The sequence below is a fragment of the Populus nigra genome, chromosome 1 (genome assembly GCF_951802175.1).
Source record: "Populus nigra chromosome 1, ddPopNigr1.1, whole genome shotgun sequence".
Lineage (NCBI taxonomy): Eukaryota > Viridiplantae > Streptophyta > Magnoliopsida > Malpighiales > Salicaceae > Populus > Populus nigra.
The window spans coordinates 18412927-18428798 of record NC_084852.1 but is presented as its reverse complement, the minus strand read 5'-3'; the positions used below and the strand labels follow the sequence as shown (position 1 = coordinate 18428798).

The 15872-nt window shown below is 31.9% G+C and overlaps 1 protein-coding gene across 3 annotated transcripts; it reads left to right on the top strand.

Moving 5' to 3' along the window:
- The first annotated feature begins 8938 nt into the window (after nt 1–8938).
- Nucleotides 8939–13588, top strand: LOC133674577 (autophagy-related protein 13b-like). 3 transcript variants are annotated; one of them, XM_062095786.1, is made up of 5 exons: nt 8939–9076; nt 9532–11002; nt 11077–11261; nt 11712–11782; nt 12842–13094. In XM_062095786.1, the coding sequence occupies exons 2-5, from the start codon at nt 9635–9637 to the stop codon at nt 12952–12954; spliced, it is 1737 nt and encodes a 578-aa protein (XP_061951770.1). In that variant the 5' UTR covers nt 8939–9076; nt 9532–9634; the 3' UTR covers nt 12955–13094. The 3 variants fall into 3 exon arrangements, with proteins under 3 accessions (XP_061951770.1, XP_061951752.1, XP_061951761.1); XM_062095768.1 differs by lacking the exon at nt 11712–11782 and having other exon boundaries at nt 12842–13588; XM_062095777.1 differs by lacking the exons at nt 8939–9076; nt 11712–11782 and adding an exon at nt 9088–9316 and having other exon boundaries at nt 12842–13588.
- The last annotated feature ends 2284 nt before the right edge of the window (nt 13589–15872 follow it).

Sequence of the window (15872 nt, the reverse complement as noted above, 5' to 3'; positions counted from 1 at the left end):
GATAATAACAACTTTTATCCTTACATTGACTCAGGCTAACCTGGGTTGACCGTTCTAATCTGTGACTCAGGCTTTGCCTCGGGTGAACCCCCAAATCAAGTTGTAGAACTATGATAATAATTATTTTTATTTTATATTAACTCTCCTGACATACGACCCGGATCTTACCTCTGATCGACCCTTGAGTCGGGTTTTAAAACTATGATAATAATTATTTTTGTCCTTCCATTGACCCGTGTCAACGGTCAACTACACTTGAGACTCGAGCCTTACCTTAGTTGACCCCCAAATTAAGTTTTAAAACTATGATAATAACCACTTTTATTTTTGTGCCGACTCTAGTCAACTCGAGTTAACTCGACTCGTGACCCAAGTTTTGCCTCGAATCGACCCCCTAGTTGATTTTTAAAACTATCTTAATAACTTTTTTTTCCTTACATGTCTTAGTTGAATAATTTTTTAATTAAAAGTTTTTACAATGATATTTAAGGGGTAAAAAATAATAAATATTATCTCTGAAGACATATTATCTATATACTTTTATTTTGAAAATACATAAACTCACCCCAAAATTGTCTCAAAAACAGATTTATCTTTATGTATTTTTAACCAAACATATTTAGTTTCTGCTATCTTTATTTTTTTTTTACTAGAACAATAACCAAACACTATTATATTCTTCATTTTCATGTACTGATAAAAAAAAATAAGAGAGAGAGAGAGAGAGAGAGTCACAACCCACACAGCATCACCCATTTTGTTGTTCTTCTCTATTAATTAACAAAAATTGATGATCCTCTGCCCTTTCTTTTTCTTGATTTTTTTTTTCCTTTTTAAACATGTTTTCGGGTTTTGCCTTTGCATTGAGCTAGCGCCAGGGACAATATTACAAACCAATAGAGTATAAAAAGGCTTTTTGTATATAAAAAAATTCCTTTATTATTATTATTATTTTGGGGGGGGGGGGGGTGGTTGGAGGGGGATGGAGGTGGGTTATGCTTTTTAGGGTTTAACGTGATCAAATAAATATAAGTCTGGGCTTGAATCTTGTTGAGCCTACTACATTTGTTCGGTATTTGACAGTTTCATCAATTCTTTTTTCCAAGACTCGCATTTTGTTTTTCAGGCCTGGCCCACCCATCATGATAGATTGAAAGCCTTAATATAAATTGGCCGTCGCATGCTTTATAAATAAGGCTTTCAGGCCCATATAACCATTCACGCACGTACAATTTTATTAGTCATTTGAACCATAGGCTGCCTATCGGTTTCAATAAGAAATTGAAAAACTATGGAGAATTAAAAGGGGAGTGGTTCGGGTCTCTAAATTCGTGATATGTCAGTTCTTTTTTTTTTAAAGTGTGTTTAGTAGTGTGGTTACGGCTGTTTTTTAAAATATTTTTCATTTTAAAATACATTAAAATAATATTTTGTTTATTTTTTAAAAATTATTTTTGATATCAGTACATCAAAATGATCTGAAAATATCAAAAAATATTAATTTGAAGTAAAGAAAAAAATAAAAAAATTTCAAATTTAAAACGCTTCCAAAATACAATGTCAAACACACCCTTATATATTCACTAGATTGTTGTATGTGCTATGCTACCGGTCAGATCATTTTTTTTTAATATAAAAATATATTAGCATTTTAATGGCAATAGAAAAAATGATTTTACAGTGTTGTTGAAATCTTGGTCAAATTCTAATGGATAATCACAAATTTGTTGGGATACCCATTAATTGATTTTTTTTTCCATATTTTTTCAAGTATGATAAAAATATAATTTTTATATTTCATATGAAATATACATGAAAATTTTAGAATTTGACAATATGCACATGACTAAAATGTATTTTTGTATTTTTTTTCATATAAGGAATTTTTTATTTATTTGTTTTTGTAATTTTTTTCTTAAAATTTGAAGAAGAAGATGTATATTTAATACCAAATCAGTATCTTACAGCGTAGGTGGTTGAAAAACACGTGAGAGGCCTACAATTAAATTTAAAATAGTCCTTAAATTTATTTCAAAACTTTTTAGAAATTATTTGAGATTTGTTTGGCAAAAGTAGAAAATCAGAGGCTTAAAACTATTTTAAGGTTGTGTTTGACAAACACGCCTTAAGAGCAAAATATTGCGTTTAAGTTTGCTAAACGCCACCTTAGCATAAATGGACTCAGCCCTGCCACGTGGGTTTTTAGAATTCTTTAGAAATTATTTGAGGTTTGTTTAGCAAAAGCAAAAAATAAACATTGTAAGATAAACTATAAGGCATGTTTGACAAACACACCCTTAACTAAAAATCGGAGGCTTAAAAAATATCTTAAGGCTATGTTTGAAAAATACGTCTTAAGAATAAAATATTGCGTTTAAGTTTACTAAGCACTACCTTATCATAAATGGATTCAACCCTGCCATGTGGTGCGGGCTTCCTGGTCCAAAGGGCCAAGCCCAAAAATAAAGTCCAGAAACCGAAACAAAAATTTAATAATCAAAAGAGGTTTTCATTTGAATCTTATTATGAATAGAGAAGAACACACACGAAGAACCTAGAAAACATGGATTCAAGATCAGACCATATTATGTAAAATAAAAGGCAAAGGAACATGCACAAACGTCATTCAAACAAAATTTGAAGGTTGGATTATGACAATAATCAAGTAATCATCACGATTATTTGATTTTTATAAAGAGCATGGATGAAGAATCAAAGATTAAATGACATAATTTGAATGTTTTTAAAATCACCAGGACCCTAGATTAGCAATCACTAGTCTTTTATACATATATAACAACCAATAAACGATCAAAACGACATAGAAATCAATGATCTAAGATAATGTTCAATTGAAGAATACCAACCTATAAACCCAGAAAATGCTTCACAAAGCTAAAACCCATAAAAATGCATCCAAACCCAGAAAAAAGACTCAAACTTATTCATGCAAATCACATAAACTCATGTCTACGTGCTTAAACCCTTAGAAGCAACAATAAGCATGCAATATTAAAATGCATAGGAATCAAAGTCTATAACATACTGTCAACATACAAATATGGTTCTAAACTGTTTTTTACCAATATAAAAGCTCAATTGTAGCACATGCACCCTCAATTGACCCCTGAAACTTCTTAATTTTTTCAATCGAACCCCTAAAAGTTTTGATTGAATTCCTAATTTGAGTGCCTTCTTCAAATTGGTCCATGGTTTTCAATTTATTCAATGTGACCTCTATCAACCATTAAACTTATGCATATATTGCACTCTGGTCCTTGTTTCTGAATTTTTTTAATTTGGCTGTTAATCGATCCCTAAAATTTTATTTTCTTACAATTACGCCCCTGATATCATCTAATTAAGCTTTTGAACATTAAATATGGTCCTCCAAAATTCCAATATTCTTAATTAAGCTTTCAAAGTTAATTTTTCACCAATTAAGTCCTTAACAAAATTAATTTGACCCCTTAAAAGTCTAACTAAGTCCCTACACTTAATTAGTTCTTTTAATTTGATCTAAGTTAATTTATAAAATTAATTAACCCTTTAGTTAGACCAATAATTAAATCAAATTAGCATATTAAAAATCTAATTAAGTCCTCAGACTTAATTTTTATGCAAATTCATCCAATATTAATTTAAGTTAACCTTGAATTTGCATTACCGTTTCACATTTAGGTTTTTCAATGGTACAATTGAGTTTTTAAAAATATCAAAGATCTAGTTTGGTCCTTTTGTTTTTTATTTATGCATGTAGATCGCTCGTCATCTTGCTCTTGCCAACCAAATTACTTGCTTCCTTGCTTTGTTTTTTTTTTTTTAATTTTCAATCTTTTCGCCCCTTTTTTTATTTTTGTATAAAAGAAAACGATAATTTTGAGAGAACCCAAAATTGGGTTGTGACATTTAAGATGAGGTTTTTTTATATAAATATTAAGACGACATCATATTATATCGATTTGGGTTAACCTGTCAAACCACATACCGAGTCATGAGACCTTGATGACCCCATAAAAAGTAAATCCAAATAAATTATGAAGCTCAATTTTCAATAAACTCAATGTTGAAAAATAAAATTTTAAAAAAAATCAATTTAAAAAAAGATAAAAAAATAGTTTGGATCAACCTATATCAATTTGTCAAATTTATAACTCGGGTCAACGCAATAGAAATCAAATTAAAAGAAATTACGAAGCTTAATTCCTAATAAATCTAGTATTGAAATATTAAAGTTTTTTTAAAAATCAATTAAAAAAATAAAAAAATAATTCAAGTCAACTAAAATTAACCTATTAAATTTTTAAATATATTAGATTAATTAAGAGGATAAAAAAACATATAATTAATATTAATGAGTAACCAAAATTTTAGTTTATAGTGAACCGGCAACTAGGATGTTGCAAATCCTCGACTTTCAACAAAAATTAAGAAACAGTTTCTTAGAAGAGATTGAGAATTTGTTAAATAACTTGCTACCATTTAAGAAAGAAAGAAAGAAAAAGAAATAATAACATGACGAGTTAATATATATATATATATATATATATATATATATATATATATATTCTAGGTTTTTTAAACAGGTTATATATTGTTAATTAATTTTTTCTTTTGTAAAATCTAGCTTATATATTGGATTTAATAAGAATGATTTAAATTTGGCACGAATAACAAGAACCTAAAGGAGGACACAAGTGAAGAGCTTCAAAATTAAGCAACCAAATGACGACATCCATGGAGACATGCCTTTCCTTTCTTTGCATTGCTGTCCTAATTTGAGAGGTAAAAGACACTCCTGACCAGTCCAGAGAAGGGGACAGAGGACGTTGAATCTATAAAATGCCGGAGTAATTAAAAGCGAAACCAATCATATTCTACAAATTTGATCCTCACTTTGTCTGCATTGGCCACTATCACCCAATGTTACCCACCTTTTTGGTATAATCTAGTGAGACAAGAATACGAGCACCCATGGATTTTTTTTTTTTTTGTGTGTGTTTTTTAACTTTTTATTTTTTTAACAAACCTCAAATATGACTCCAACTCAACTATATAATTAATTCCAACTTTATTTTCAAATAAATCTTATTCATTAAGTTTAAAAAACTCTCCTTTTACTCTAATTTTAGAGCCCGTTTGTTATTGTGATAGCGATTGTTTTTTAAAGTATTTTTTATTTGAAAATGCATGAAAGTAATATCTTTTTTATTTTTTAAAATTCATTTTTAAAATCAATACTTCAAAACAATCTAAAAATAAAAAATAACAATTTGAAGAAAAACAAATCAAATTTTGCAAAAACGCATTGCCACCGTAAGAACAAACGAGGTCTTAATCATAGACTAGATAGGCGGTCTGCGCTATGCTGTGGGCTGACTTAATTTTTTCATGAAATAAAAAAAGGATGTCCAACCGATAACAATCCGAGTCAACACGGGTTAAATCGAATAACATGTAACCCAAGATATGAGATCGAGATAACATTGCAAAAGGCAAAACAAAAAAAACCACAAAATTCAAGACCTAATAACCTAATGTCGAAGGATAAAATTAAAAAAAAAATCAATTTAAAAAAAAAGCTACGCCAAAAAAAAAAACTCGACCCAACACAAGTAAACTTGATCGGCCTGTCACCTACAATATGAGATTGTGATAAAAATTAGATTTTTTTTTAAAAAAAAACTAGCAAAAAAGACCAAAGCTGAATAAAAAAAAGCAAAAAAAAAAAGCGCAAGTTAACTGAGTTAACTTAACTAACCCGGACTTAGGATGATCCCACTAAAAAAACAGAAAAATCACAAAGTTCAAGGGTAAAAAATTTAATATCAAAGGATAAAATTAGACAAAAATCAATTTCATAGAAAAACAACACTAAGAAAAAAAAACTATAAGTCAACTAGAGTTAACTTGATTAACCCACTAACCAGGATATAAAATCGGGATAAACTCATAAAAAAAAAAAACGAAACAAATAATGAAGCTCAAGACCCAATAACCCATTGTCAAATGATGAAATTAAAAAAAATTATAATAAAGGATCTAAAAAAGGACCCAACTTAAAACAGGATAATATTTGAAACCAGTGACTTGGGTTATGAGAATGAGATTGCCCAATCAAAAGAAAGATATGAAAAAATCACGAAGTAAAATTTCCAATCATAAAATAATAAGGACCAAATCTAGTATAAAAATCAAATGAAAGAAAATAATTAGTCATTAAATTGAAAAACAAAAGAAATTAACAAAATAATAACAAAATAACAATCAAAAGAATGAGGACCAGAATTAGATAAAAAATGATAAAAGAAATAAAATGATGAGGGATGAAATTAAAAAGGGTAAAATATATATAAAAAAAAGCAATCAAAATAATGAAGATCAAATTGGATAAAAAAACTAAATGAAATAAAATATTTAGGGGTGAAATTGAAAATAATTTAAACTTAAAAAAAACATTAAAAGCAAAACAAATAGAAATAAAAAAGAATGAGGGTTAAAGTTGATATAAATAAAAATTGAAGGACATAATTAATTTTTGAAATGACTAACACAAATTTCTAGGCTAGGAGAGAAAAAATAAAGATGAAAAGAAAAAAAAGTCACCAATGCCCAATTACACCTCCATCATGAACACATGATCCACCATCGTGAAAAGGGTGAAGCGTCGCTCTCAATATCATCGCGGATGACTAATTTTGGTAATTGGATGGCCTTGCATTCACTGCTTGAATGGCTGGAGAGTTGTCACGTGCCACGCGTTAGTAACTTTTTTAAATAATATTAAAATTTTGACAATTACGAAACAGTTCCTATCTTGACCAAAAAAATAACAAAAATACCATAAGGAAAACAAAAAAATGCCCTTAGAACAATGTGTTTTTTTTTTTAATTTAAGGGTAATTACATAACTTAACTGTTCATAATTTTTTTTTTTGAAAAGATCAAAACGCCTTCCTATGCAAGTTCAATTGTTCTTTGCTTTTAAGGGTATCAATGTGATTTTACTATGCAAATAGTATTTAAAAGACAAAATAGCCCCTGGACCAAAGACATATTTATTTGCTTTTAAGGGTAACAAAGTAATTTCATTGTGAAAAAAGTGTACAGAGTAATTTATCCGCAATTAATCTTATAATGCCTAATGAATCCCTTGGAAAAGACGATTTCACTCCAATTGTAATTTCTTTTTGGTTTTTTTTAGAAGGTCAAAATTGTCATTACACTGCTTGAATTATAAAAAAACCCTTAGACCAAAGACATATTTTTTTGCTTTTAAGGGCAACAAAGTAATTTCATTGTGAAAAAAGTGTACAGACTAATTTATCCGTAATTAATCTTATAATGCCTAATGAATTCCCTGGAAAAGACGATTTCACTCCAATTGCAAGTTTATTTTTTGTTTTTTTGAGAAGGTCAAAATTATCATTATACTGCTTGAATTACAAAAAAGCCCTTAGACCAAAGACATATTTTTTTGCTTTTAAGGGCAACAAAGTAATTTCATTGTGAAAAAAGTGTACAAACTAATTTATCCGCAATTAATCTTATAATGCCTAATGAATCCCTTGAAAAAGATGATTTCACTCCAATTGTAAGTTTTTTTTTTGTTTTTTTAAGAAGGTTAAAATTATCATTGCACTACTTGAATCTTCGACTTGTATAGTTTTTTTTAAGTAAGAAATGACATTGTTTATATGTATATAAAAAAATAACTTACCAATTTTTTTTTTGTTAAAAATACTGCAACGAAACTTCTGTTTGGAGACAAAAAAAAATCTTGTTAATTTTTTTTATGTAATTAACAAATATTGTTTTGAGACAAACATGATATGAAAAAATTGTGTGGGAGCAAAATTAAGAAACCTTCTTTCCTTTGAGATATGCACTCTTCTTTCCTTTTGTTTTTGATAAACCTATGAAAGAAGATAGTCATGCACACAAGTAGTAGGCCAAAGTTGAACAAGCTTACCTCACGAAGAAACCTTATGTAAGGATCCATGTCCACCACCATATATATATATATATATATATATATATATGAGAAATTAAAGAACATCATCATGTCTATTTCATACGTATGGTTCCAATTATGAAGTTGTGAGATTAAAATCCTTATTTATATGAGAAGTAACATGATCCAAAACATCTCCAATACAAGTTGGATAGAAAAATTCATTTTTTTTCTTTTCTCAATTTCCCATTATTTGATACTCAAGTATGATCCATCTTATTCATATTCATGAGCTTCCTAACACAATTTAGACATGGTTGAGCTATGTAATAACAATATCAAATCACATAAAATTTATATAAATTAGGTATCAAGACATCCTCAAGGATCTCTTAGCTATTATTATTTGGGATTTGAAAAGTTTTAAGTTCAAATCTTGAAAAGTAAATGGAGTGAATCATTGGGATTAAGGATGGACAACCAATTGCATTGAATGATTCAAGATTAATCTCTTAAAGTTAAGACTAACACTAAACAATCTTCATTATTAAACAACATTAACAATAATCTAAGCAAATCACATGGATGAGACACTATATAAATTTGCATTTCAAGATATTGAAGACTTTTTTCTGTGACATGATGAGAGAGTGATTAGTTCGAGTGTTTTTTTTTTTTTGAAATAGCATATACCAAAAATTATATTTGATAAACTAGCATATATATATTCAGAAAAATAGCACAATTATATAATTGTGTTTTTGAAAACAGCAAAACCTAATAAACTATGTTTTTTTTTTTCAAATATCGCAACTCAAATCTTTTTAAATATAAAAATTACATTGTTCATAATAATTTTATTGATTGCGTTCCATTCGCCAATACATTTATTGTAAAATAAAAAAAAAATCTTAAGAGGCCCCACAAACTCAGGAATCAAAGATCCTTGATGAAGGAGTAGCCTTAGAATTTTCCAAACTTATAAAAGCAAGATAAGCTAATCCAAAGGCTGATAATCCAAACTTTCCCTTCCTCTGCAACACACAGAAGAAACAAACTGCACCATCTTTACTTCTCTCTCTTTCTAGCCTATGGGCGCATTTATCCCTCTCTCTCTAACGCGTAAGTCAGCTCTACCTCCACGCCCTCACTATAAATATCTTTTTGTGGATATATATTTATATGCCATCGTTTTAGGGTTCTTTAAAAATTATATAAAAAAAAACAGATAAAGTCTCAATTTTTGAATGAAAAACACAAACTTTATCAACACCCAGATGACAAAATAAAGAGAAAAACAAGGAAGTCCCTTTAAAGTTTTACTTTTGACAACCTTAAAAGAGCAATCTGAAGTTCTGAACAGTAAGTCCATGTCTTGTCTTCTCTTTTAGTTTGATCGTTGTGAATTTAAAGATAATTTGAATAGATTGTCTTTTTTTGTTGGCAGTTGTTAATGATTAAGTTAGTGGTTTTTTTAGTTTGATTGCTTAATTCGGTTTATGTTGGCCTGTTGGTCTCTGGGTTCCTTTTCTTGTGGAGTTTGATGTATTTTTGCTGTGTGTTGATTTGTTTTGCAGTGAAATTCTGTCAAGTGGGGTTTTAAGGCCTGTGTGGTTTCGTTTCGTTTCGTTTTTTCTTAAAAGGGTTTGTGCCTTATAGTTATTTTTTGAGTTTGAGAGTATGGCATCATCACATGGTACACCCACTGAGGCTGCAAAAATGGAACAAATTATCACTGAGTTTTTTCCTAAAAGTCTTCAAATTATACTTGAGTCTAGGTCTCCTTTCATGTCATCACGTAATTTTAGTGGTGAACAAATGGTATCCTCGTCTCCGTCCTCGTCTTTATCATCCTCCTCGAGTGTGATGCCGAGAGATAAATGGTTCAATTTAGCCCTTAGGGAATGCCCTGCTGCGCTTGATCTTTGGCGCCAAAGCTACTTAGAACCGATGATTGTTGATGTGATTTTGGTGCAGAGGCCACCAGGTCGGTGGGATCCTGTGAATTATTCCCCCAAAAGGGAGATTGTTAGGAATTTTTTGTCGAAGGATCAGAGTCCATTTTATTGGAATTCTGATCAGGAAGAATTGGGGTGTGAGGGTAAGAATGAAAAGATTTTAGAGAGGTGGGTGGTGCAGTATGAGGGTCGGAAGTCAAGGGATACTGGTTCTGGGAGTAGGAGACTTAGCAATACCTTGCAAATATGTTATAAGAAATCGATACTACTTCTGAGGTCCTTGTATGCAACTGTTAGACTTTTACCTGCTTATAAGATTTTCCGTGATCTCAATTCATCTGGGCAAATTCCTTCATATACACTTACACATAGGATTTCTTCCTTTGTTGAGCCCTTCACACGCAAAGAAGATTCTGAAATGCAGCGATTTGTATTCACCCCTGTGGATACTTCCTGTGGCAGGCTTTGCCTTTCAGTGCTGTATCGCTCATCATTATCAGATGTCAGCTCTGAGTCATCAACTCCTATGTCCTCCTCCCAATTTATCCCTGATTATGTTGGTAGCCCATTGGCAGAACCACTGAAGAGATTCCCCTCTCTTCCTGTGTCACATGGTTCTCCATCATCTTTGCCCTTCTCAAGACGGCATAGTTGGAGTTATGACCTTAATAAAGCCTCGCCACCTTCATTTTGTTTCTCACCATCACCTACTCATTTAGAAAAACATGGATCAATTTCTAATCCAAGTTCCTGCCGATTCCAACCTATGAGCTTGCCTCCTCATCCACCTGAAGTGCCATCAGCCCATAAGAAGAATACGAGCTTTGATGAATATTATCCTTCTCCAAACTATACACCATCTCCATCCCCATCACCACCAATCTATATTCCTGGGAGTCATCTTTCCAAGGCTCTTTTACGATCTGAAAGTGCACCTGTTAGCATACCTGCTGTCAAGCATGCTAGTTCTCCCCTGTTGTCCAACAAGCAAAACTTGCCCCAATCACCACCACTCAAAGCTACCAGATCTGGTAATCCGAAGACTGATAGAAGTTCAGGTTTGGTTCACGCTGGTGCAACCGTTGAGAAGGTATTATATATGCTCATCACAATGAGCTTTTGTTTAAAAGGTGTTTGCTCAATAGGATTCTTTGTGTACTGCAGTTTTTCTCTCTCGGGAAAGAAGACATTAGAAAATATTCCAGCGTGAAAACATCGTCCAACAGCTCTCCACAGATTTCATTGTCCAGAACTTCCAGTAGGTCATATCAGGATGATTTTGATGATTCTGAGTTTCCTTGCGCTTACTTTGATGTGGAGTATGATGACGTGATGGATCCAGGTCGAAGGTAATGTTTGAAATATGATTTATTACTTCTGGTGCTTTTAATTTTGGTTGGTGCTGGTATTACATCAAGTTTTCGACTTCCTTTGTTCTGGTGAATAAATTATCTTGCTGATGTTTGAGGTGATATATTCATTAGATCTGTAAGAATATTTACATTCAAATAACAGATTAAAAGACCTTTTGCACAAAGAGTTGAACTATCCCACTTTTCTCAGCCAAGCCTCTATGAATAGCAAATGATGGTTCTTGCAGAGGATCTACAGTACTTTTGATAGTATAGGCATTGAATATCAGGGATCAATGTTGTGGATAATTTGTAGTCTAAGATCTAAATCAAGCAATGCTTATACTATTCTGCAGTATCATAGCTTCAGTGCTCATCAGCCTATGTGCTTTCATTTAACTTCTGCCATGATGGATTTTCAGTTTCTTAAAGAGTGTAATACTGCAGGATTACCAGTCAAAGTTTATGGGACTATTTGTTTTTGGAAGAAACTCAGCATTTAACTAGTTCTCATTCAGGTTTTCATCTTTATTAAGACTATTCATTAGCATTTCTATTTACCTACAAAATAATTAGGCAGTCTTCTTATTCCTTTGGCTTTACCCTATGATTTAGTTTACCTTTCTACCATGATTTGATTTTCCTATTTTGTGTTTTGCTTTCACGCTCATAAATAGCACTTTAGTTAGACAATAATGACAGAAAAGTATAGGCCAATCAATGAAGAGTTTTCTAAGAAATGGCTCTCTCGGGCTTTGTGGGCGTTTCCCTTCAGTACCTGGTTCTACTTCAAGTAAATATTAGGATTTGGCACCTGCACAAACCAGAAAAATGCTTAAACTGAAGGGAGTTCTCTGGTAAGACCTACTTCAAGTAAATATTTGCTGAGGTTTCTGAAATGTCCCAAACCTCTGCTGAGATGCGATGATGAAAAAAAGGTGTTTTGGTAAAGGTGAATTATTATTCAATACCTAAAGAATATTTATGATCTAGGTCTAATTCTAGAATAACTGGCTGAATGTTTCTTCCCTTCACATGCTACTGGTATATAAACCTGCTATTGAATGAGGTTACAACTTTTACTTCAGAGTCCTTGTTTGTGTCAAATAATCTGTCCAGAGAGATCATGGTGGTTGAGAAGTCTAAAAAAATTGGTGTAAATCCCTTTGGAAGAGTGTGTCTTATTTAGATTTTTCAGTAAGAAACAGTATGTTGAAACCTTTATATGCAACGTGTAAAACCTACCATTGATCCAATGCGTGTTGGTTTTGGCTGGTTTAAACCAACCCATCAACCTATTGTCTGAGCCCAATTAAGTAGCTAATCAATTATGTGCAACTGTTATGGGAAGTGTTTACATACCAAACTAGACAACAAAATTGCAATCAGGTTGGTTCCATCATTGTTAACTTACTGTATACAGAATGTGTTTTTCTTCCTGAAATTTTGCATCTTTAAAAAGTCTGCTCCTAGTCAATTGATAGGAAATGTACAAGAACAGCAAGTTAGAAGTGAATTCTGGTATTTGGTCCAAGTCTTTTGGTTATTCAACCTAATGTGCTTTGTGCATCTTGCAGGCCCGAGTCCTTTGATAAAAAAGGCCATCAATCTGACCCGCTTGAGCCTGGAGGTCTCTTTCCAGTTAAAAAATCCCAAGATGCAGCTGTTGGTGCTCTTGTACGCATGCTGAAGAAAGCCCCACCTTTATGCCAGGATTTCTCTGGTTCAGTTGATTTGCCACCAGACTCCAGGTCCAAAACTTGGAGCAGCAACCTCCAAGAATGCAATCCAATCTCTGGTGCACCAGTAGGTCCGCAGGCTGCTGCTTCAGGTGTTGCGTCTTCTGGACCTGTTGCATCAAAGACAACAGCTGATGCATTTGAAGAACTCCAGGGCTACAGAGAGATGAAGAAAGACTTGTTGCTTAGCCAAGCTGGCAGGTCCAACACTTCAGCTAATTGTGCTCCAATGTCAAAACCTACAAGCAGCAGTGCAACTGGACATTGAGCTCATTTTTATAATTGCACATCTGTACAGAATCCTGGTTTAAGAGGTGATTTCATGGTTTATAGGTTAATGCTTTCTTAGCGCCCATCTTCTTGTGCATAAACGAGGCGATATGAGATGATGATGATAACTGAAGTTAATGTAATAATACAGAATCTGTCTTTTACCTCTTTTTTATTTTTGCACGCTTTTAATTCTGTATATAAATGCAATGTCAGCACTTGGGATGCTGTTCTTGTACATGTGTAAAAATATTGAGCGTGCCTGGCTTCTATGCCATGCTGCAGTGATGTATTTTTCTATATTTTTGCGCTTTATATTCGTTAAACTTGTATTTTTCGAGGATGTTATATTCGTTTTGCTAAACTTGTAGTGTGGCAACTTATAACCGACTTCCAGGTCCAAATGTGCCTTGAGTTGTTTCCTGCAGCTGAATAAGCTTCTGCTGTTTGGTGCAAGGCTTTCCTGACGTATTGCCCCATTCTCTTTCAAGGTCATTGATTCTTTAGCCTCTATTGTTTTGCCAAGCTTTTGATATCTCAGGTTAGATTCGGCTAGTGTCCCGGAATAGAAGACAAAAAAAAATAAAATTGTTTGATACTTGGTAGAAGAGACAGATAAGTTGGTTCTGAAACAGTTTTAAAGCTCTTTTAAAATAAGGAGGAATAGAGACACATGCTCCGTCTCTACTTTCTTAAAACAATAAGCATACACCTCCTGAAGATTCATCCAATGAAAGGATTCAGCAAGTTTGTTTCCACAGAGGAGATGAGCATACACCTCCTGAAGATTCATCCATCAAAGTTAGACGGTCTTCTTGTTACAAATCTGGAGACAACTCTTCTGCAGATCCACGATGGCAGTACCGGTTCATGTTTGGTGGACCTGGAGGCACCCCATATACTTGCAAGTGGCTGAGCAAGATGAATCAGCCTCATTTTGATATATCATAAGAGAATATGAGGGAAAAAAGACGACAAAACATATCTTTGTTTCCTCCAAGTTGTGTCTTAGTTTGTGTCTTGTGGAAAGACAAGTTTTGACAAGTCTTGTTAGGGCTTGAGTGGATATTTGTGGTGATCTATCCGACTTGAAAAAAAAAAAAAGACATTTTTTTTAATAATTTATTCTTGAAAATATTTTTCAAACTTCAATCTTTTTCTTCATTATTAGTTTTGACTTTCCAATCGAAAACCAAGAAACATATATTTATTTGTTTTTATAAATTAAAAAAAATTAGAGAACGTGTTCAAATAGTTATTTTCTATTACAATCACGGTGACTGCATTGAGTATTACTTCAAATATAAGGACTGAAGTGTAAATATCATAACTTCCAATTCTAAGGAATAAATCTTATAATTGAATCAAAAGGGAAATGCATAGATTGTGTATTTGACACAAAAGTATTTAACCTTTAATTCTTGAGCATAAGCAAGTCAAAATTATTCCAAAATTTAATTTAAACATGTTTAATAAAAAAACCATACATATATTTTTCTAAAAATTTATTTTAAAATTATCATAAATTCTTGGGTGAATAATGTTGGGCTAAGTGTGAAGGGAAGCAAGCCATTCTCTGTTAACTTCAAACAAAGAGGCCCAAGCACAAACACTGGGCTAAATGTGAATATAGGCTTCAAAACCCTTACACGCCACGTCTCATATAAATTCGTCTTCCCTTATTTCAACTCTCTAGATAAGGACTTACTTCAAGATATTTTGGGTCCTATCTTTAATATTGAGTAAACAAATTTATGTTGACGTGGTAGGTATGGGATTTAGATAAATAAAGCCAAACTTGCAAAGAAGCTTCGATCCGAAATCTTATAAAAACATGTTAAACTTGGACTAAAAACAAATATTGTTTAATTTGTTTTAATTATTTTTCTAGTTAATTAATTATGAGTTTTAGTTGCCTTTCCTACTTATAATTTTGAATTATTTTGATAAGGTAATTTTTTTTTATTAACGTGGGTATCCGGATCAGCTTGCGTGCACCTCGACTAATTCCACGGACCTTGAAGTTAACGACCATGTAAGTCTCCAGTGACCCTGAGGTTTATGAAATTTGAACTGGTTACCTCTAAAAAATAAATTTAAGACTTGATTAGTTAAATTACACCTCTCAGGATTAATAAACTGTTGGTATGCTATCTTTTATTGTATTATTGAATTTTAAATTTTTCCAAAACAATATCAGAGTTTTTTCTATTCTTTTTTACAATTAAAGACCATAACCTTAAATCTTAAAAATATTAATTTTGATCTACGCTATACGTGTATCGTGTCTTCAATAAACTATATAAAAAATATGTTGTTAGAATTGTTCGAGGAAAAAATAAACTTGATCTCGATTTATATTCTAAATAATTTAAAGATATTTATTATCACACACGTAAAACCAAAAAAAAAAAAAAAACTTAGACCGGTTCCCATATTTCAACCCTAGTACATAAAGATCAATTCACATACTTCAACTCCTGTACACATAATTTGAATGGTCTTGACGTAAGAAAATGTACGTAGTGATATCTGACTCGTATCCTCCTATATATATATAGCCGATATGCCTTCTTCAAAAATCAAACTGACAGCAAAA